The sequence below is a fragment of the Amaranthus tricolor genome, chromosome 10 (genome assembly GCF_026212465.1).
Source record: "Amaranthus tricolor cultivar Red isolate AtriRed21 chromosome 10, ASM2621246v1, whole genome shotgun sequence".
In the NCBI taxonomy this organism is placed as follows: Eukaryota; Viridiplantae; Streptophyta; class Magnoliopsida; order Caryophyllales; family Amaranthaceae; genus Amaranthus; species Amaranthus tricolor.
Genome location: NC_080056.1, coordinates 26588026 through 26609571, shown reverse-complemented (window position 1 = coordinate 26609571; position 21546 = coordinate 26588026). Strand labels below are relative to the sequence as shown.

The window sequence follows — 21546 nt, the reverse complement described above, 5'->3', positions numbered from 1 at the left end:
AAGTTAATTGACAAATTGTAAAATATTTTTCTTATTTTTTATCTCTCGTATGGACTCCCTTGGACACGCCCAAAACCGTTTGACAAAGTCACTCCTTTTATATAGGAGCAACCGTAGCAAATGACAAACCTAACTCCCCACTCTCTCCTTAATCCTAAAATTTAGGAGAGTGGATCACATGCTTGGAAGCCAAGCAAAATACTCGGTTATTTTTTACTAAAAATAGGCAATTAGGTTTATTTTAATTAAAGCCCAAATTAAACTCCTATTATTGTGGAGAGAAATAAGGAGACTTATTCTCAACACTTGAATTATTCTACGGTTATTTTTAGGTGGTTATTTTACCAATTAACTCATCAAATAATTATGCAACCTACTTAATTTCTAACCATTACATCAGCTAAAAATAGAAAATAAAATCTACGTTATTTTTCAGCTGACGTCTTCTCCAGACTTCAGTTTTGGGAACACTGCACTATCTTCATCAGCAATTTTCATCAAATCATCAAACTTGGGAACAGTAGACCTCTTGTCTACATCTAACATCCTAAGCAATCTTCTTTATCTGACTTTCTTATAATTTTGACACGTACAACTTCCATGGACCAAGTTTTAGGCTCCATCAACGATTTATAACAAAATCGGATATGGTCCTACAAACAATCTCTAAAACACATTTATTTATATAAAGTGAAGTAATCGTCAAAATCTAAGAGGGCCAACATCATCTTACTTGGATTTAAATTTTCAGACAAAGACTTTTGATTTTGGGTTGATGTTTTTGAAATTTTAGGTATGAAATTTTATCAAATGCTGATTAAATAACTTCAAATTTGCACATCAATTTGAAACCATGAATATCCAAATCTTTCTAGGTATTTCTAATCCCTTTTTATTTTGTTTTTGTAGAAATTTACTGCCTAATTCAAGTTTCTTGTTTTCTCTGAATTTGAGCAATATAAAGCGTAATGATAAGATGTTGTCTATGGATGACCAACGCCCCAAGGTTTTTCCGCTACATGTGAACATATCAAGGCCACCCCCTGAACTTTCTCAATATCACCCTTCAACAAGACTTTGCATCCAAAGAAAACCAGTGATGGGAGTTCAACTTGGAAATTGTTTAGAATCCTATCACTAGGACTTACACACCTGAAAAGAGCCTTACAATTAAGGGTTCATACCTTTGTTTAAAAGCACAAGGTTTTAATAGCCCTGGAAGACTAAGTATTCAGTGTCCAGGGATGAGAACAAATTGGACACCCATTTCGGATTCGAAACTCCATCTCTTAGCAACATTAAGAAAGAGTAGTAATGAGTGTTTGGATGTTGATTCTTAACAATGTAATTACATCTAAATGCAAGTGTTTGAGTAAAGATAGTAATTCAAGTGTTTGATTCTACTATTTATATTTCAGACTCAATTTTCCCAATCAACAGAAGATCTTTTGAAGTATTGACTACTAAAATTTAGCAAATTAATCCTTATCCTAAATTGCATGTATTCTATGAAATTAATTTGGTTCGTGGTATTGAGTTTATGCTGTAGAAGTTGATCATTGCTACATTAGTGGCTTGGTTTGATTAGGTAGTCCTTTTTCAATTATCCTTTTGCTTTTATTGATTATACTTTATTAACATAGAGCTTCATGGGTGATAATTTTTTCATCAAAAAGATCGAGACCCCTCCGTGTTAGTTTGTTTGTAACACTCTGACCAAAACCGTGAGACCTTTTTTGGTGCAAACAAACTGAAATTATGCTCGTCTTTTCGGGTATTAGAGACTTTTAAGTAGCCTACATTTATTTAGAAAGTAGAATTGATTATGCTTTGAATGTTGTTTTAACCCTTTCTTTCTGTAATAGAGGGTTAGACCGAACATGTTAATGTTGATTGGTAGTATTCAAAATGTTTTGGTGTGTGTTAATGAATCCTTAACAGGGTTTTAATGGTGTTGAAGACTGAACGAGAAGAAAGATCATTTCTGTTGATAGCTTGATATGTTGGCAATAACTCATTAGCCATGTGTTTTTGGTTCAAAATGAATCAACTTCTTGTTGGGGACCATGTTCCAAATCTGAAAATGTACTTATGTATATACAAAAAATATTCACTCTATCTTTAAATGCCATTAATTAGATGCAGATGTCCTTTGTGTTTTCCTTTATGCAACTTTCTGCTGGTCTTTAAGGCCGTGTCCTTCAATTTCTTGCATGAATTTGCTCTTGTCTTTGTACTCTTAACGTTAAAATTTATCTGGTAGGGTTTGGTTTTAGGATTACGGATCTGTTGGTGTGTCTAAAATTTTGCGCATGTTAACTGCTGGAGCACCCGAGAGAGCACTCCTTGCACCTTGATTAGAGACTCGGAAAACATAGCAACGCCTGGATCAACTACCAGACCATCATGCTCCAATGTAGAGAACCGAAGAGCTAGGAATACACAAAGAACAATACCGACAAACCCAAATATGGAGGAGTTCTTTGCTGGCTTTGAAAATAGCCAGCAGATTAATTTCCTTGAGAAGTAATTATCTTTCGTTATTTGCATTTTTCCGAGTGTCTTCATACAACAGATGAGGGACTCTTTGACCGCATTCTCTTTTATGGTTATGAGGTGCCATCTTTCTCCCCTCCTCAGACCCTAATCATAGTTTTTGCTATGAGCGGGATACGCTCGGTATGATGATGATGATGTCTTCATACGCAGCTATTGGCATAATAATATACTTAATTTTGTTAAATTCGTTGTGACATTGCAGGTACAACTATGATATCAAGAATGATATGCCTCTCCCGGGACGCTTCAAATGGAGATTCAGCAGAAAGCAAATGCACAGTTCTTACAAGAAAAGTATGGAAAAAAAACCTGAAAGAAATTATGTGTAATCTGTGATATGTAACATAAGTGCAGCTGACTAAATGTAGTCCTAACCCCCCTTCTTTTAGCATAGTTTAGCATATTGATTTTTAGCTTTTGAGAATCCAAGAGAAGATAAAAGTTAATTAAGTAGGGTTAGAATTCAGTTTATGATGGTTTTGCTTTATAGTTACACCATTGTGATCTGTAATGGATATCATTAATATTGTTCTGAAACCAACTTTATTAGTACTTTATGACTCACTAATCTCTCATTTTTACATTTTCTTTAAATAATGCTTGGATGCTTTAATTAAGGTCTCATGTTTTGCTTTGGTGATTGAATTTATTGGCTTTATCATCTTTGGTTCAATGAAATTTAGCTGAATGTTAAGTTGATTCAATAAGATATGCCTTTTTATGTATGAATATTGATTGCTCAGATAAGATTGATTGCTTGCAGAAAAGCTTGCAATATAATCATGTTATATGATCCATAGCTTTTGATGAGTTGAAGTCACTTTCCCCCATTTAGTTGATTGTCACTTTCCTCCATTTAGTTGATTGGTGTAAGGTTCTAATAATTTTTTTTTGATGTTACTGGGATTGTAAACAAATTTTGTATGCTATTTCTGTAATTATTCTTAAATTGGAGGCATTATGGGAGAGACTATACAATTCACAGGATTCGGCTGAAAGAACTCGTGCTGAGAATACTTTGAGATGTTTTTCGATGAATACCAAGTAAATTCCGCAATGCCAGTACATTTTACATAATGCATTGACACCATATGTATTGATGCTTGCAAGTTCAAGCTTGTTGAAGCAAGTTACTGAGCATTCACTGTCATTGCAGCTTCGTCTTGATATTAGTAAGTGAAGCTGATCCTTGTTGTTCTACCCCTGGTAGGCTAGAGTTATTAGTCAGAAGCCCACTTGAAAAGGAAGGCAGCTTAAAGGGAGAAGGAAAATTAATTGGGTTATCGTACTTTGAATTGACTTCATTGATTTTCAGCTACTTTTCCTCTTATTGATCTGTTATTCAGTGTGCTAAATTTCTCAAGTTAGAAATAGTATAATTTGTATCAGCTACCTTGAACTCTCGTGTGTTTTCCTTTGTATATCAAGTTTATGAGATAATATAAAAGTTCTGATCTTGTTTTCCTTTGTTTATCAAGTTTGAATTATCAGCAGCTACTAATGTTTTTGTAAAGGTCTTCTGCACAAATCAAAATCCAAAATGTGTTGTATGTCCAATGAGTAAAGAATGTAGACACTTCGGGAACAATGATATTGAAGACTCTGGTTTTAAAGCAGAAAAGACGATTGTAAAACCTAAACATCAACTCTCGAAATCAAGATCCAAACAATGCCATAAAGATAAAGTAAAGGAGCTCGAACAAGGCCAAAAACCCAAGAAAAGGTGGCCAAGGACTCAACATTCAATCGCACCCTTTTCTAGAAACAGTGAGTAAAGTTGACTGAATTAGGGACCTTGCTATTTTGCTTCTGTTAGTCCTAATGGGTTTTATACTAAATTTTTTTAGGTTTAGTTAGGAGTTATGACTTGTACGATGGTTCGGGCCTCTTATGGAGCTCTAAACCAATCCACTATTTCTAGAAACATCCTAGATGATCCATCACCGTATCTTCTTCTTCTTACAAGGGAACCAAATAAAGATAGTTCAGATCAGTTGGCGCATACTATGCAGTCTTCAATTCGTAGTTCCAAAACAGTTCCAGGGGCAATTTTGGTAAGAAACATTAATTATTTCTTGTTCAGAATTCTTTCATGTGAAAACTCTGCATCTAAACTGTAAAGTAATCCATCAGATCCCATGTGAAACAGCATACTATGCAGTCTTCTCATTGATCTGTTATTCAGCTACCTTGAACTTTTATTTAATTATATTATCTTATAATTCTATTTCACATCTTTTATGTTATCTTGATATGTTATTAAGTTTAGTTCGTAATAGTTGACTTTTTCAGTTAAGATGATTTATCTTATAGAAAACAGTCATGTTAAGATTATTGTTCGTTATACTTTTAACCTTCTTAAATATAGCTCTCCCCTTTTTTTGGAAGTTTAGAGGGTCAAAGATGCAAATGATATTTGCGATCTAGGGTCGATTGAGAAAAACTTTTATATTATCACAAGGATAAGAATTGCTTATTTCGGACCTAACCCCATCTACAAATGATCAATGTCAATTCATAAAGTACTGGAATGTATTGCAATGAAAACAATAAGATTTTAAATAACTAAATTTTCAATATGTGTGCTGCAAAACTTATCTGTATGGATGCCTCTGTGCGGTTTTACATAGTTGTGTTAGGGGATGCAAATTTGGTGTGCATTGTACTTATATATAGGTCGATACAGGGTTGTTTTGGGGCTATGAAGGTGATGTTTTGGCCTGCGTTAAAGGTTGTTCTGGTGTTGAATCAGGAGCTGCGTAGAGCTGTCTAGCAACTTATTAAAGATTTTAAATTTGCACAATTGCTCTTGTGATTGATGACATTTGCATGATTGCCTAACATTTGATTGCATTTGGCATATTGTTCATCTCTCTCGACCAAAGTTCGCCATGATCATGTACAACATAAAAAAAAAGTGGCATAGGGGAGAGATTTCACTTCTACAATCGAATTAAAGTTTCATAATGAGTTTTAGAATACGCAGCTGGGTGCCAAGCACTAACATGATTCATCTATTATATATTAGATACAATACAAAATCTAATCCTTTGTTTCATGGATATTGATATTGCATATTTATTAGTGCAACATTCATTTTTAGAATGTCATTTTAACCGAAAGTAAGGGAGTGGCGAGGAAGAGCTGGAAGACAGTAACTCAGAAAGGCGGGTAGAAGAGGGCAGTGGAGGTAAATATAGGGACAGAACAGACCAAGAGCAAAAAAGTACAACTAACGGACATGAGTTAGAGTGGCATTACCGTAAAGTTAGGGAGAGGCTTGAGGAAGAAGATAGTAAAAGCAGAAGGTATGACAAAGAAGAAGATTCACCCAAGAGGCATGAGAAAGGAAGGAAAAAATTGATCAAGAAAGAAGGAAGGCGAGAACAGAGCTAGAGGACTATGACCGGAGAAAGATTAAGAAGGAGGAAAAATAAATGCATGAAAGAAGAGGACGGAATAAAAAGGATGAGGATAAGTTAAGAAAGAGAAAGATGGAAAGGAGATCAGATGGTGATGAGCAAAGGAAAAGGCTAGAAGATAGGGAAGAGGAGGATTATAGAAGTAAAAGGCGTGAAAGAAGGGAAGAGAGTGAACAAGGAGTAAGGAAGAGAGAAAGTAGGGAAGATGATGGTAAGCAAAGAAGGAACTGGGAAAAGAAAGATGAAGACAAGTATTTTAGCCGAAAGCAAAGGAGAGGTGAGGAAGAGCTGGAAAGCAGTAAGTTTGAAAGGCGGGAAGAAGAGGGCAGTGGAGGTAAATATAGGGACAGAACAGAGCAAGAGCAAAAAAGTACAACTGACAGAAAGGAGCCAGAGAGGCATGAACATAAAGTTAAGGAGAGGCTTGAGGAAGAAGATAGTAAAAGGAGAAGGCATGACAAAAAAGAAAATTCACCCAGGAGGCATGAGAAAGGAAGGAAAATATTGATCAAGAAAGGAGGAAGGCGGGAACGGAGCTAGAGGACTATGATCGGAGAAAAATGGAGAAAAAGGAAAAAGAAATGCATGAAAGAAGAGGACGGGAAAGAAAGGATGAGGATGAGTTATAAGAAAGAGAAAGATGGAAAGGAGATCAGATCGTGATGAGCAAAGCAAAATGCTAGAAGATAGCGAGGAAGAGGATTATAGAAGTAAAAGGCGTGAAAGAAGGGAGGAAAGTGAACAATAATAATGAATGAAATATAAGACTTACACAAACATAGTTCTGTATTTTGATTGAAATTCTACTCGATTTTAAAGAGTTATGAACATTGCATTTTGCACTGAGTGAGAGACATCAGTGCAGGAACATCGATCAGTTTCAGTACATAATTATCAATTTAGTAGTAGCAAAAACCGAAACTTTTCTGAATTTGCAAAATCAACATATAATTTATTCTTCTGCTGCTGATTGTGATCACTTCCCGAGTAATTACTACACGGACCACCAAAGGTTTTCACAGGAGCAGAAAATTGACTTTGATTACCATAATGTAACGATTTTGCAGCTGCTTGCACGGTGCTTCTAGATTGCAAGTTAGACTCATAAGGTTCAGCTAAGTCAGCAGAGAATCCTTCTGTAGAACAAGGATATGATCGATAATCCAAATCATAATTCCTTGAATTGGGTTGCTGATTTGTTGATCATAAGGAAGGCCTGCACATCGTTCAGGTGCGAAAAAACCAGGAACCGGTGGCAAAAGCGACTTGCGATTGTAGTTGAAAGATTGACAGGCAAAACATTTTGAGGCTGCAAGTCTTCTGGGTAAGCTTGCTTACTTGAAATGCTTCAATAAACAGTATCAGTTGAAATGAAAAATGAAAAACCTGAATTCTTCCCTGCAGGCGATATGGGGCTGATTTCATGCCTGGAAAATTACGAACAGGTATTAGCTAATACCTTTATGAGTTTGCTGGCTGTCGAGAGAAGTCTAATTTTATCTCAAGCCAACTAAATATTTCATCCTGTGTGATCTAAATATCAAGATAGGTATTCATGGTTTGAGTTTAAGAGTAGTTTATGAAATTACCATGTTCCAAGGCTCCCGAACACTCATAAATGAACAAGACTCTTACGAAACACCAATTTTAAGTCTAAACAAAAATGGAACCCACTGGTATAAAACTGTATACATTTTGAACACCAATCGAAATACAAATATCCGAATTCATAAAATAACTTAGTTAATACATTATCATAACTAAAACTAATCATAAAAAGGATGAAGAAAATGCAAAGTTTGAGTTAAATTGTTAATCTTAATGCGGACTTGTAGTTGTAGGAGAGTACAGACCAGAGAAAGCCTTGATTGATCAATTGAAAAGCAATTATACACCAAATAGGGTTGAATGAGAAGTTCATACTTCATTCGAAACGATGTTGAATTGTCTGAGAAGCGCCTCTTGCATATGATTAATCATCAAATAGATCTATTAAAAACATAAAGAAAAAGAAGTTATCAAACCATAGTCAAAAAAACATGAAAAGTCAGCTATACAATATTTATTGTATCATGTAGTTCACATTACATAACAAATGGGAATTTTTTCGCATGTTGGTTCTTGGTTATATATTGTATCATGTAGTTCTGTTGAATCATATCTTCGGCATCATCAAAGCAATTGAATGCAACAACATTCCATTAAACCAATACCATTAAGTCAAAGCAAATAAGTGCAGGTGAATTTTTCTTCTTACCTCAGCCATGCCAATCCATAATACAGGTACCTCTTTAGCCTGTGCTGCAGCCACATCCTTTATCTGGTTCTCCAATTTTTGCTGCACAGCTGGAGAGAGATCACTTTAGTTTCTGACGTTTCTATCCTTTTGGGAGGAGAAATAGATCAAGTGATTAAAGATGGCTTTTTTAAGGTGAAATGAGTTGAAGCTTGCAAGTACTTTGGATGAAATACAATAATAAGCACATGTCATAACCTCCAAAATGATAAATAACTACAACTCAACATATTATTAACTCCAAAGCATCAGAAGGGGGAAAAGTATACAAACTTTGCTTCTCAGATACAAGAATATTGCTGCTTTTCCAATATCCCAACTATCATAACTAAGGAAATTGCTTTATATACCATGTGGAGGATTTCACCATTGTTTAATTGGTTTTCTTGGAGTCTCTGATGTGTTTATAATTAATTTTTTATCAATAAGTTTTTGATTTTTATGATTTACTGATACTGGATTTTGTTTCTCCTAGCTTGGTATTTAAATTTTCTGCTGTTGGTGAAAACATTGGTGTAGCAGAAAATAATTGATGCAGCAACTGTTAGGTGCATGATGGAGATTTGGATGCAATGGGCAATGTCGGTTGCACCACAAGATGAAGGAGAGGCAGCGTTGGACTGCTGAGGAAGACTCGATTCTAAGTGCATATGTTAAGCAATTCGGTCCAAGAGAATGGCATCTTGTTTCGCGGCGAATAAACACACACCTTGATAGAGATGCTAAGTCTTGTTTAGAGAGGTGGAAGAATTACCTTAAACTTGGCATTAAGAAAGGCTCACTTACTGCAGAAGAGCAGCGTCTTTTAATCCGTCTGCAAGCTAAGCACGGCAATAAATGGAAGAAGATCGCTGCTGAGGTGCCTGGTCGTACTGCTAAAAGGCTAGGCAAGTGGTGGGAGGTGTACAAGGAGAAACAACAAAGGGCTAACAAAGAGACTGCTAAGTGCTTAGAGCCTATCGACGAGGGAAAATACGATCATATTTTGGAAACTTCTGCTGAGAAGTTGGTGAAAGAACGAGTGCCTATGCCAGCCTCTAATGGAGACTTCTTACAGGGCGGTGATCATCCTCTTCCGTTGGTGACTGCTCCGGCTGCTGTTCCTTCGACTACAATGATGCTCCCTCCTTGGCTTTCGAATTCTAATGCTGGAAGGCCGCCTGGTTCCCCACCAATTTCAAAATTCTGCAGTGCTCTCTGTGCAACCAACAGAAACACAAATCAGGCAGCAACTGTAGCTACACAACACCCCACACAAGAACACCATTCAGCAAATCAAACAGCAGCAAAGTCCAGCAGCACCAGCAAACTTTTTTTCAGAGAGTAAAAGATACGGGTTTATAGACTACAGACTACAAACGGTGAGCAAGCTTTTAAAATTCTTCCCCGCCAAAGCAACAAATGATACAACGAAAGCAATATAATTAGGCAATTAACTATCACATTTTTTTCAGAGAGTAAAAGATACGGGTTTATAGACTACAGACGCTGACTTGCTACCTACCATAAAACTCGGGTTTAGTATATCTCATTTACCTGCTCGAAATGCCTCCTTAGTTCTACCATAATACTCCGGTTTGGTTCCATGGAATGTGATGAAACTCCAAATTCTTAATTCATCAATGCATATAACACCACGATCAGCAAGAGCCATTGCACCAGCTTCAAGCCTTCGTTCTCCTGATCACAGCAAATCCCTTGACTGAGAAATCGAATCAAAAAAAGGTTCCAATAGTGAGAAAATTGCAAGAGAGCTCACCTGCTTCCTCGTCAGAATGTTAAATTTTTATAATCAAGGATAAATAAAAAAAAACAACAATAAGATTGAGTACACTTGACCCCAAAAAGATGATATCGACTTTATGACTTTATGGTATTGGGATAATGAAATATTGTCGTAATTGATTATCTTCACAATTTTGGTGACTTCCCCTCATGTTCGGCTGCATTTGGTCTGAATAGTAGCAAGACCAAGTGGTGGTGGGTTCACTTGTGTGGGGAGATGAGTGAGCTTGATGGTGGTGGTAAGGTAGAGTGAAGGTGGAAGGTGGTTAAGAGAGCTATTGAGCCAGGGCGGTGATCAGAGTGTAAAAACAAGGTAGCACCGCATCGCATCGACCGCATTGTAAAACTTATATATATAGGGTCAAGTTCCAGTGAGAACCAAGCTTATATGAGAACCGTGAGAACCAATCTCCTTGATAAAAATGTGTTACTTTTTTACTGAAAATGTGTTACTTTTAGACAAAAAAAATGTTACTTTTGTTTTTAAAAAAAAGCTGGTACTTTTTTTTGTAACCCTAATTATTTCCAAGAAATGGGAATTGTCCATGAAACTACGGCGGGTTATTCACCATAATCAAATGGTGTTGCCGAAAGGAAAATTCGGACATTACAAGAAATAGTTAACTCCATGTTATCCTACTCAAGATTGAGTGAAGGATTTTGGGGTAAAGCGATGTTGACTGCGTGTCACATCCTTAACCGGGTTCCCACTAGAGGGAATAAGGTTATTCCTTATGAACTTTGGTACAAGAGAAAACCAAACTTGAACTATCTTCGAGTTTGGGGATGTAGGGCAATTATAAGAGTGTCCGGTAATAAAAGGAAGAAACTCGGAGAAAGAGGTTTCGATTGCGTCTTTGTTGGCTATGCACATCTTAGTCATGCTTATAGGTTCTATGTAATAGAATCTAATGACTACATATCAATTAATTCGATAATTGAGTCTAGAGATGCTATTTTTGATGAAACTCGATTTTCATCAATTGGTAGGCCTAAAGACCTACAAGTTAGTACCAATGTTCAAGAAATTGATGAAGATCAACTTGAATCTCAAAATGGTTCATCAAAGGATGAACATGTAGAGATTTCTCTTAGGAGAAGTAAGAGGGGAAGGATTGCCAAATCTGTTGGTCCAGATTTTGAAGTCTACTTAGTAGAGGGTACAAGAGATTCTCTATGTACATCCACACCCTATTGTTTAAATGTGGAGGACAATCCATCAACTTACAAAGAAGCAATGTCTTCTCGTGATAAGCCTTTTTGGGAAGAAGCTATTAATGATGAAATGGATTCCATCATGGGGAATAACACTTGGATCTTAACTGACCTACCTTCAAGTTGTACTCCACTTGGATGTAAATGGATATTTACAGTTAAACTTAGACCTGATGGGTCCGTGGTTCGATTTAAAGCAAGATTAGTGGTGCAAGGCTTTAGACAAAAGAAGGGTACTGATTATTTCGATACTTATGCACCGGTTGCTAGAACTACTACTATTCGGCTCTTGATTGCCTTAGCTTCTATCCACAATTTGTTGATTCATCAAATGGATGTCAAAACAGCATTCCTTTATGGTGATTTGGAGGAGGAAGTATATATCCAACAACCCGAAGGGTTTGTTGTTAAAGGACAAGAGAAAAAGGTGTGTAAATTGATTAAGTCTCTCTATGGACTTAAACAAGCACCAAAGCAGTGGCATCAAAAGTTTGATGACACCGTGTTATCTTTTGGTTTTGTTGTCATGAGGCCGATAAATGTGTTTATAGCAAGTTCGATGATAAAGGAAATGGGGTTATCATTTGTCTTTATGTCGATGACATGCTCATATTTGGTACAAGTATAAAGCAGGTGGAAATGACAAAGGAAGTTTTGTCATCATCCTTTTCTATGAAGGATTTGGGAGAGGCTGACGTTATCTTAGGCATTAAGATAATAAGACATAATGGAGGTCTTATGTTGAACCAATCTCATTATATTGAGAAGATTCTCAAACTATTTAATATGTTTGATAAATCTACAGTTTCCACTCCCATGGATCCATGCGAGAAACTATTACCTTATAAAGGAGAAGCTATTTCTCAATTGGAATACTCAAAGATCATTGGATCCTTGATGTATGCAATGACCTGTACAAGGCCAGATATAGCTTTGCAGTGGGTCAGTTAAGTAGGTTTACTCAAAAACCTGGTCCTACCCATTGGAGAGCTGTGAGAAGAGTACTTAGATACTTGATTAGAACCAAAGATTATGGTTTGTTTTATCGTGGAGATCCTCCTGTTTTGGAAGGATATTCTGACACAACTTGGGCATCCAATAAAGAGGATAATTATTCTACAAGTGGATGGGTATTAATGTTTGGGGGAGGTGCCATCTCATGGGCTTCTAAGAAACAAACATGTGTTGCTGATTGTACGATGTGTTCTGAGTTTATTGCTTTAGCATCTGCTAGCAAGGAAGCAGAATGGTTAAGAAATCTCATGTATGAGATCCCTTTGTTGATTAAGCCAATTTCACCGGTGGCTATTCATAGTGATAGTGATTCGGCTTTGAACAGAGCGTATAGTCAAACATACAATGGTAAGTCAAGGCATATTGCTATAAGACATAGTCTTGTGCATGGTCTTATCAAAGAAAGGTCATTTCTGTTGACTATGTTAATACTAAACTCAATTTGGCAGATTAATTTACTAAGCCATTGAGTAGGAATTCCATTGAGTTTTCGGCTCAAGGAATTGGTTTAATATGCCCATCTTCAACACCATGAGCGAAACCCAATTCAACGTTAGAAGAAACATCTAGTCTTGAATTCAATGTGGATTGATCGCTCATTAGATGTTGGGAAGCAATTTTGAGACCCTTTACTAGCTTTGTTTGTGATGTTAAAAACGAGGTAGTAGAGTAGTCCCTCGAGGTCTCCAATTTCTAGAGTTTAGAAGATCTCTAGATTGAGTGCTTTATTCATGAAAGCATGGTAACCAGGAGAAGCTACCTATATAAGTTCGGGGTTTGGCCGCCTCAACGAAATCAAGGGGCATACTTATGATCTCATTGAACTTATGAATAAATATGGACACATGACATTTAACGTGTCACAGATGTGAGTTTAATGAATTATTTCATGTGTACTACTCCTTCAATTGGTTGGATATATTTGCTTAATTCAATCCGGAAGGACATTAAGGGATATGATCAATTGTAAGATGCGTGGTACTAGGCGTCAATTCAATCCGAAGGACATTGGCATTGATGCATGAAATGGGTTGGAGATTATGGATCGCGAAAGAAGAAAAGGATTATACACTCTAAATGGGGGAGGATTGTTGTCATTTAGAGTGTATAATGGTCATTGGAAATTAAATTAAATAAATTAAATAAATTAATTTGATAATATCCCAAGGTTGCAAAGTTTATGTTTTGAGCAAAAGTAGTGGTCACGGATCGTGAAACAACTCGCGGCTCGCGAGGAAGGAAGGAAAAGTTACTGATTTGGTGGAACAACAGGTTGCGGCTCGCGAGTTGCCCACTGTTTTCTGATTTTTCCTTTGCAAAGTTAGTTTCTCGTTTTGTTGGTTATAATATAACTTCCAACGGTTAATTATGGTTATATTAACCATATGTATTGGGATGGTTTGGTTCAAAGACGACGTTAGTTCGTGAACCAATCTCGTGTTTCGTGAAATAACATGTTGCTTCGTGAAGTGGTGTGAGCTATTCTATAAATATAGAATGCTTGTGTGGTTTTTCTCCACATGCAATTTCTGATTTCTTTTCTTCTCAAGCACTTTACATTGAGAACTAGCAATCATCGTTTGTAATTTTCCGTATCTTCATCCTTCTAAGTTTTCCTTACATTGTTCTAAATTCCGTGTGCTAGGAATTTAGTGTAATTCTCTATATCTCAGAACATATTTCCGATTTATTCCCAAGCACCATAGTAGGGTGAAAATGATGTTTTAAGAAAGAACATTTCGCCTAGAATTAATATCAAGTTCAAACAAAATCTTCTTGTTATTTTGTTCGGATTTGAAAATCGATTTTTCAAAGATCTCGACGGCATACATAAGCATGGTTCTTAAATGTAATTTGTTTTTTCTCTTACAAAGTTATAACTTTATTATATTGTGTATTTTATAAATAAAGTAACATATTTTACAACATAACATACATGCAAACTCATGACATGTGGACTCCCTATATAAAAGTGGCTAAGACATCAACTATTCATCACTATTCACTCCCTCGCTATTCATTATTATTCACAAATCAATAGTGTTTTGCTAATTTTATTTTTTTTTTGAAATATAGTGCTTTGCTTTTGCTGAATAGTGTTCCATTTGGCCATTAGCTAATTTTATTCACTCCCTCACTTCTCTCTTCATTTAATTCTGGCTGCTCCATATTTTAGGCAGCTCATCAAGTATCCTCTTTCCCATTTTACTCCTCATTTCTCTACTTTTCCTCGAATGGCGAAATGGCAATTTGCTTTTTTGCTGGTATAATTTCTCTTTTCCAATCTTTTCCCTTTTCATTTTAATCTTCCTGATTTCAAGTTTTTGGATTTCTGAGGGATGCATTTAGTTTTTTTGGGAATTAGGATTTTCCCATTTTGTTTAGGTTTATCTTCAACTGATCAGGTAGAACTGAATTTAGTTTTGTTTCTTGTGCTGATATGGAATTTTTATGTTGTTTCTAAATTAGTGTCGGTTTTGTTTGTTGATTATGAGTTTAATTGATTTGTTGTGGCATTAATTTTTTTCTGATTTTCTTCTTGAAGGTGATAGGATGCTGAGAGTTGGAGGATTTTTGGCTCATGGGTTTTTTGATTTATGGTTCAGCTATGATCTAGAAACCAGGTTTGATTAACCAGTTAAATTTGTCCTACCAACTTCATTGATGAAGCTAAATAAATTTTAATGGTTTTTTTTTAAGTTTTTATTTTCATCAAATTTTCATTTTAGTTTTGATTTTTCAATTGACTGATTCTCATTTTAGTTTTACATTTGATTTCTACCTGTATGTGTCACCCTCAATTTCCCCATTTATTCGCTCTGATTTCCTTTATTTTGTCATTTGATTAGTTTTTTTTTTCAACTTTGATTTATTTGTCTATTGCATATTTGATGATATGCAAAGATTGGAATTTGATACTTTTTGTATAAGATTAAGTTTATGGATTTGAATATTAATTGTTCTTACATGTAGTTCTATTTTGTATCTGTGCAGAAGATTTTAGTTTCTGGATTTGAATGCAAGGTTTGCTTTTCCTCATGAAGATATACATTCTTTTACGCTAATTGTTCTTTTTTGTTTTATTTCTCTATATTTTAATATACTAACTCATTGATTGTATATCCAAGACAGAAGAGGATTGAAAGAGGTAACGGGAAGCAAAATCCCTTCGATCCCTTCAACTGATGAATTATCAGTAGAATCGAGGATGCAAAATCGCAGAAAAACCCTAAAAACACCTCTCATCCATTGACGTTTCTTAAAATTATCAGTAGACGATTATCGACTGATGAATTCACCTTTTCCCCTCAGTCTACTTGTGCGACAGCGGAAGCAAAGCTCGAATATAATAACGGAAAGCAATAAAGATTCAAACAAACAATAAAGAAAATCACACCGAGAAATTTAACGTGGTTCACTATCAATCTACATCCATCAGCACTGAGAATAAAGTTTCACTATAAACTGGGAGATTACAAGATGAATACGAGACACCACAACAATAGCTTTTCAAGCTTTTCTCTCTTAGTTTCTCACTTTGTGTTTTGCATCACATCACATAATTCTAATTACATGGGCCTTTATATAGTATACCTTATAACAAAAAGAAATTAGGGTTAAGAAAATACAAAAGAAACCGTCAAAAACTAAGAGTAACCGGCCAAAAACGCGCCAAAACCAACTTCCTGCGAAAATTTCGCAATGCCCCGCGCCCCGCGTAGAACTCCGCGGCCCGTGCCCAACAATCTGCCCAAGGCAGAACCTTTTCCGCGCCCCGCGTAAAACTCCGCAGCCCGCGCACAACCTTCTGCCTGGCGACCTGCTTTATCCATTTCCCAAATCTTCATCCCATATAATGACTTGTTCGAGTCACTATATTTTAACACTACTCATTAAAAGGTATTAATTCTTTGTTTTTGGTTCTGAAATTTCTTTTTATGGGGGAATTTACTTATTCTTGGTATTCTTTTTCAGTGTGGCTTGATTGGATTAACTGCAGTAATAGTTACAATGAACTTGGAAGCTTCTCAGTATCTTGAAGTTAGTTTTCGCTTAATTTTGTTCAGTGAAAACTCTTGATGAAAATAAAAAGATTTTTTAATTTACTTATTCTTGGTATTTCTTTACTCTGTATTGTTTTTTTTGTGATTTTTAAGTTTGCTTTTTTGGGTTATTTATTGAAATTTGAATTTGTGAACTTGTTGGTAATTGAGAAATGGTATCTTCTAATCCGTACATTTTCTTTATCAGTTCTTCAATCTCTAAGATCATTTGAACTTCCCAAGTTAATTTTGCAGATTCAGGTTGTTTTAACCCTCGATCTTCAATTTTGTTGGGGCTTCGTTTTCATTGGTTATTATAATAAGTTTTTAGTATATGTTGTAAATATATGTTCTTTCTACGAATTTTTCTGTGTTTTGTGAATTTATCAAGAAAAAGAATAGAGAGGGTTGATTTTTTTGTTTTTTGGGAAGTTAGTTATTCTCCTTTTTGAAAATTTTTAGGCGTTATTATAATTAATGCCTTTGGTTTGATTGGATGTTAGCTGATAGATGTCGGATTATTAGGACGATCCTGATAGAAATGGTTCGTCTCCACAACCTCAAGGTCCTGACCATGGTATTAATAAATTCTGTTTCGTTCGTTTTGATTTTTTTAATTGTTTTTTTTTAAAGGAATTGGAATATTTATATACAAAGGAGTGTTTCTAAGCTCATTAAATACTTGATTGCTGGACTCTTTTATTGCATTATAAAACTTCTATTGTTACTTGCAAAGCTTTGTTTTAAGATTGATTAATGGGAAGGTTTTAATTTTTCTGGGTTTTTAGATTTGAGTAGAGGACAACATTTTGAGCTTGAAATTGACTAAGCTTCTATTTTTCATATTTACCTTATATATCATATCGTTTATTTGGTTCATAATATATCATATCGTTTGCATAAATAATTAATTAAAAGATAAACGCTCATGTGAAATACTTCATATTTACGATAAAACAATATTTTCATTGATACAGGCTGCTAAGAGTTCTATTGAATCTTTCTTTTTTTACTATTCGACTTTGATTGTAGTTTGATGAGGATGAGATTTACCAGAGCAAGAGAAAGACGTGACTGAAAACAGTATATACTGTGCGAGCGCGACAGCAACCTACCACATAATTCATGGCATCTTATTTCTTACTCTTTTATTTGCTTAAATTGGCTGATAATCTTGTCATAACGTACTTATTGTATTGAATATGTTTGAAGTTCTTTCCCACGCCATACTTGGTTCCCTTCAATAGTTTGGTAAAATGATTTGTCTATATAGTTTGATTTAACATGGAATAGCCAAGTCTGATCCCGTGATCATCATTGAGTTTTTGAGTCTTTGGAACTTAGTTAAGTCTTTTAGAAATTGTTTATACTTTGTTTATATAGTTTAATTTTACTTCAATGATTTTGTGTTCACTTGATACCAATGTTGTAATTTTTTATGCTTTTGGTTGAATTTTACTTCAATGATTTGGTGTTCACTTGATATATAATATATGTGTGTGTATGTATGTATGTCTATAAAAATCTTGAGAAAAACAGAAAAGCTGCAATTTGGGTTGTGTTTTCGGACCCTGAGACTTCTCCGGGCTGGCAAAGCAGCACTGTTTTGTTATCAAAACAGCCCTGTACAGAAATGGAATATTGAGTTAAGCTTTGATTAGTTTTCATTTTATTTGAAGTTAAAAGTTTTGGTTGGAATGATTCAAATCATGGTAACCTCTCTTAAGGAAAAAATCTAAAGGAGAATAAAAGTTACAGGCCGAAGACTTTTTGATGAAAACCTACAATATACGATTTGGATTTGTATTCTACAATTTGTATTTCAGACTCAATTTTGCCGATCAACAGAAGATCTTTTGAAGTAATGACCATGGTTATCAGAATCTCGATTCTGATCTACGTTTCTACTACGATTTAAAAATAGGGGACCGATCCGGATCGTAGGTAGAATCTTAATGCGGTAGAATCGTGCTATCCTATTAGCTCAAGAATTTAGGTGGTTGGGTCATAACACGATCCTACGATCCAATGATCCGATCCTACTTCGCTAGTTTGAATCGTAAAACATCATATAATAAATATTTCACTTACGTATAAATGTATATTTAAAATAGTTATATTAATACCTTTATGAAATTCAAATTTTTCTTGATTTGCAGTTTAAAAATAATCATTAAAAGTATTTTTTATCAAAATTTTATTGATGAAGTCAAATAAGTTTCTATTTACACCTTAAAACTTAAAAAGAGAACAAATATAATTGGTAATTTGTAATCTAAAGCACATTAATGCATATTTGTAGGATCACATGATCCTACGATCCGATTCTATCGATTTCAATCTTATCCCTTCAACGATCCTAGGTAGAATCCTGATCTTAATAGCTATGGTAATGACTACTAAAATTTATCAAATTAATCCTTATCCTGAATTGCATGTATTCTAGGAATTAATTTGGTTCATGGTATTGAGTTTATGCTGTAGAAGTTAATCATTGCTACTTTAGTGGCTTGGTTTGATTAGGTAGTCCTTTTTCAATTATCCTTTTGCTTTTATTGATTATAGATTATTAACATAACTTCATGGGTGATAATTATTTCATCAAAAAGATCGAGACAATGCTCAAGAAGGAAGAATATTTGTCATTTCTGGAAGGTTGACCTCGTTAAACTCTTGCTTGGAAGTTGATAAATGAACAACATTGTTGGCATGACGGACCCTTAGGTGACATCTTCAAGTGAGTTGTTGATTCTCCAATAGACAATGTTTTGTGAACTCCTTGTTTAATATTCATCTGCACTAATTATTTGATTATTATGGACTAATTATTCGACTTTCTTCTTCTTATGAGCTTTTTTTTCGATTTTATTTGCACTCCCTTTGGTATTTGATATTTTCACTCTTTATTTTTGTAAACTACTCAAAACTTTATCCTCTAAATATAAAACGTTTGCAAAGCCTAAATATTGTTCATATTGTTTGTAATTTGTGGATTCAGTAAAAGGAAAGCTGTTTTTGAAATGATGTTAATGATTGATGTTTTTCTAATGTTGATAATAATGTTGGTGATTTGCAGATTCAGTGAAAGGAATGCTGTTTTTGAATTCGGATGATTTCTTCAAGCTACATTTAATATTGTGACAATCCTTCTGTAAACTAATGAAGCTAGAATATCCGTTTCACCTCTAAATGGAGCAAATTCGAATTGACCTTGCATTGTCTTTTCGAATTGACCTCAATCTTTACACGAACATACACTTACACGAACATTCACCCTTGTTCTAGACAACTTCAATTTGAAATCCTTTCCAGAATTTACTTCGGTTTGTTATAATACATGTTGGACCAAAGTCCAACGTTGGGCTTATATGTAAATATTTATATTTCGTTATAATTAATTAAAACTGTCTTTATGCCCTATTTAAAGTGATCTAATTAAACTTAAAGGGTTTGGGCTTAAATGTATCAATAGGTTGTTGGCCTTAAATATGTAGAGATTCGTTTTATGACTGGGTTCCATGATGGGCTGAATACTAATCACAAGTTATTATATATAGAGAGCAGTTATGGGAAAATTTGAAATACATAGGCTAAAAAATTAAAAAAATTAATGATATAATCTAAGAATTATAAATATTCCAAATATAAGCGTGAAAATCCCAAACCTGAGGTTTAGAGCTGTTCGCAGTTACTAACTGCGAACAGCCAAATAGGACAAAATAGCTGTTCGCAGTTAGTAACTGCGAACAACTATTTTGTCCTATTTTGGCTGTTCGCAGTTAGTAACTGCGAACAGCTTGTTCATATTTTTTTTTGCTAATTTTTGAGTTGTTATTTGTTGTATTTGCATTAGAGACATTAAAATAAGTAATTACAAGTCAATGTATGTTTCAGGCGGGATGATTCATCGCCACAACTCCGATTATTCGTAAGTGAAAGTTTGGTGGCTATGATAAAGTAATTAAACATATATATACAACAAAATATATACAAATGTTTGAAATATACAACTAAATAAACATATATATATATATATATATATATATATATATATATATATATATATATATATATATATATATATATATATATATATATATATATATATATATATATATATATATATATATATATATATATATATATATATATATATATATATATATACATATATATATATATATATATATATATATATATATATATATATATATATATATATATACACATATATATATATGTATATATATATATATATATACATATATATATATATATATATATATATATATGTATATATACATATATATATATATATATATGTATATATATATATATGTATATATACATATATATATATATATATGTATATATATATATATATGTATATATATATATATGTTTATATATATATATACATATATATATATATACATATATATATATATATATATATATATATATATATATATATATATATATATATATACATATACATATATATATATATATACATATATATATATATATACATATACATATATATATATATATATATATATACATATATATATATATATATGTATATATATATATATGTATATATATATATATGTATATATATATATATATATGTATATATATATATGTATATATATATATATATATGTATATATATATATGTATATATATATATATATATATATATATATATATATATATATATATATATATATATATATATATATATATATATATATATATATATATATATATATATATATATATATATATATATATATATATATATTGTCTATCAAAATACACAAAAGTTAAACGTTAGCGCTCACGACCCTCCCTCATCTACCGTATCCAACTGAGTTGGTCTCCTACGCCTCCTACGTTAGTAAGAGGCGTTCGGGTGTAGCTCCGGCATTGGAGGGGACTGGTACTGTGATGGCCCAGCCTGCGAGGTCCCCGCAACGTCAACGGGGTATGAATGGTCCATCTCCTCCAAATGATAGTCATAAGCAGGAGATGAGACGTGCGTATGGGCGGTAGTCGGTGAGGACTCTGCAACGACTTCCGGTATGAAGTGCTGGAACTGCGTGCTGACGAGCATGCCATGCGCAATCTCCCTCATCGCCTCCTCGTGGCTGTACTGCATGACTGTTGCCGCACCTTGTGCCTGCAATTAATATTTAGTTAATTA

General features: G+C 34.0%; 3 protein-coding genes and 1 long non-coding RNA gene across 8 annotated transcripts; all 4 read left to right on the top strand.

Annotated features, from left to right (window-relative positions):
• The first annotated feature begins 1314 nt into the window (after positions 1–1314).
• LOC130825008 (uncharacterized) lies at positions 1315–4153 on the top strand. The gene is made up of 6 exons (XM_057690034.1): positions 1315–1344; positions 1419–1453; positions 2022–2085; positions 2192–2259; positions 2305–2526; positions 2762–4153. The coding sequence occupies exons 1-6, from the start codon at positions 1315–1317 to the stop codon at positions 2886–2888; spliced, it is 546 nt and encodes a 181-aa protein (XP_057546017.1). The 3' UTR covers positions 2889–4153.
• Positions 4154–4170: 17 nt separating this feature from the next.
• Positions 4171–10505, top strand: LOC130826331 (transcription factor AS1-like). Of its 2 annotated transcripts, XM_057691955.1 has the most exons (4): positions 4171–4326; positions 4407–4613; positions 7049–7305; positions 7386–10505. In XM_057691955.1, the coding sequence occupies exon 4, from the start codon at positions 8876–8878 to the stop codon at positions 9602–9604; it is 729 nt and encodes a 242-aa protein (XP_057547938.1). In that variant the 5' UTR covers positions 4171–4326; positions 4407–4613; positions 7049–7305; positions 7386–8875; the 3' UTR covers positions 9605–10505. The 2 variants fall into 2 exon arrangements, with proteins under 2 accessions (XP_057547938.1, XP_057547939.1); XM_057691956.1 differs by lacking the exon at positions 4171–4326 and having other exon boundaries at positions 4327–4613.
• On the top strand, positions 5997–6521 carry LOC130825007 (uncharacterized). The gene has a single exon (XM_057690033.1). It carries the CDS (start codon positions 5997–5999, stop codon positions 6519–6521), a length of 525 nt encoding a protein of 174 aa, XP_057546016.1.
• A 3797-nt stretch (positions 10506–14302) lies between the features above and the next one.
• Positions 14303–19678, top strand: LOC130826330 (uncharacterized). 4 transcript variants are annotated; one of them, XR_009047058.1, is made up of 6 exons: positions 14303–14696; positions 14837–14915; positions 15286–16191; positions 16267–16911; positions 17367–19071; positions 19411–19678. It is a non-coding gene; the product is annotated as an uncharacterized LOC130826330 (long non-coding RNA). The 4 variants fall into 4 exon arrangements; XR_009047059.1 differs by having other exon boundaries at positions 15286–16332; positions 16838–16911; XR_009047057.1 differs by having other exon boundaries at positions 14303–14555; positions 15286–16911.
• The last annotated feature ends 1868 nt before the right edge of the window (positions 19679–21546 follow it).

Bases quoted from the DNA above. Each gene is read 5' to 3' on its own strand.
- LOC130825008 (XM_057690034.1), top strand. From the start codon at position 1,315: ATGAGTGTTTGGATGTTGATTCTTAACAAT. The intron at 1,454-2,021 runs GTATTGACTACT...ATAACTCATTAG, and splicing joins TCAACAGAAGATCTTTTGAA to CCATGTGTTTTTGGTTCAAA. The intron at 2,527-2,761 runs GTAATTATCTTT...GTGACATTGCAG, and splicing joins CAGATTAATTTCCTTGAGAA to GTACAACTATGATATCAAGA.
- LOC130825007 (XM_057690033.1), top strand. From the start codon at position 5,997: ATGCATGAAAGAAGAGGACGGAATAAAAAGGATGAGGATAAGTTAAGA.
- LOC130826331 (XM_057691955.1), top strand. From the start codon at position 8,876: ATGAAGGAGAGGCAGCGTTGGACTGCTGAGGAAGACTCGATTCTAAGT.